Raw genomic sequence first — 1678 nt, forward strand, 5'->3', positions numbered from 1 at the left:
AATTGGCCTGACTACATAACCAGATTACTTCGGTATGCATTTTAAACGTATTTTATAAAACGCAATTTATGGTATGTTTAATCACTTCGGATTAATTTCTTTCTTAGTCTTTAGTTTTCGTAGTAAGTTTGCTAATATTTTATCTCTGACTCTTACTTATACATACACGCGACGTATAAGCGCACCATACGCACGCGAGCGCACATATACGCATACCTAGACTTACCATTTAAAACAGGCTATGCAAATAGTTCTTCTATGTTTAGAAATTGAAAATAATATTGCAGATATAAGTCACACTTTTGAAAACATGTCGTATTATATTGTTTGGTTTTATTTAAAATGAAGCAACCAATACAGTGGAGAACACTTCAATATTACAAATTTTTCTTTGGGAGAGCTATAAGTTTGAGTATAGTATTACGAGGCAAATATTCTGCTGGTCATATTGGTACCCCTTGGCCCTCACAGAGAAAATTGCAAAATAAGAATTTGATTATAATTTTCAGTATTAAAAAATCAATTTTTCATATAACCGACAAATTATTATAGTAGGACAATCTTTCTAGATTAAAATAATGAAGAACGAACTATGATACGATAATTCATTTTTAAGATATATCTGGATTCATTTTGACCCAGGATTTTCGAAACTCCACGCCTCATCCAGCTTACAGAAACTAACAAAAGTGTACAGTTATTTATATTAGCACTTTGTAAGAAGATCTGCATATTTTCAAAACCGTTTCAAAACACATCTAAAAACAGATGAGTAATGATACCTGGATCCAGGTACCGTCATCCAGGGTCTCGCCTGGCAGGGGTGCAGAAGCTGCCCCCGCACCAGGGCGGCCAAACTCAGGGGCAGCTGGTGATCGTTTATTATATGTAGAACTTGGACTAATAAGAATAATAATCAAAAGTTTTCCGATGGTTATGAACATTTTAAACCGACAGACTTTAATCATATGTAATTTTTGTAACAGTACTCGTATACTGAAAGGAACTATCTTTATGAACAGCCTAACATAGCATATGACATTTAGTCATATTTAATGGATTAAATTCCTGTAGGTAATTAATAGTCGCTATTTATCAATCATAGTATCATTATTACAAACACTATGCGTTAGTTGCGTACTTACATGTGGAATAAAATATTCATTTTAAATAAAACCATTCATTTTTTAAGGATCTTTGCGTAATATCAAGTTGATTGATGATAACTTCTCAAGACTGATCAACATTGACAACTTCTATACTGAGTCAGGGACAGAATAGGCGATTACGATTCCATACGCAGAATCGATCATGTTGATAAACATTGGGTGCGTTCAGACACAACCGTTGCGCAACCGTTGAGTGATTTCACTAGATTTGCCTCTGAACGCTACCGCTCAGTTTCCAATTACTTAACATGTTTAGTGATCGGTCGCCATGTTTTGTAGCGCAAATATAGTACGCTACCTTTGCTCAACATGTTGTGATTCAAAATGGCGCAACCCAGTGGATCCAATTTTATTTATTAATATCCATAATTTAATAAATATATTTTTTATTTTATAATGTAATATCCAATAATGTAGCTTATGTATTTTATTTTATTTTTTCCATTTTAAAACTATCACTAAATTAAAATATTTATACTTACTTCAAAACTTACGCGCGACATTCGAAA

At 33.0% G+C, this 1678-nt stretch overlaps 1 protein-coding gene across 1 annotated transcript in view; it reads left to right on the plus strand.

Moving 5' to 3' along the window:
- LOC107195063 (putative thiamine transporter SLC35F3) overlaps window positions 1-1046 on the plus strand; it is a 34827-nt gene extending 33781 nt beyond the window's left edge. The window contains exon 10 of the mRNA XM_015584832.1: window positions 987-1046. Within this exon, the coding sequence (XP_015440318.1) occupies window positions 987-1046 (60 nt within the window). The remainder of the gene's footprint in view (window positions 1-986) is intronic.
- The last annotated feature ends 632 nt before the right edge of the window (window positions 1047-1678 follow it).

This window comes from Dufourea novaeangliae, unplaced genomic scaffold, assembly GCF_001272555.1.
Source record: "Dufourea novaeangliae isolate 0120121106 unplaced genomic scaffold, ASM127255v1 scaffold50, whole genome shotgun sequence".
Taxonomy (NCBI): domain Eukaryota; kingdom Metazoa; phylum Arthropoda; class Insecta; order Hymenoptera; family Halictidae; genus Dufourea; species Dufourea novaeangliae.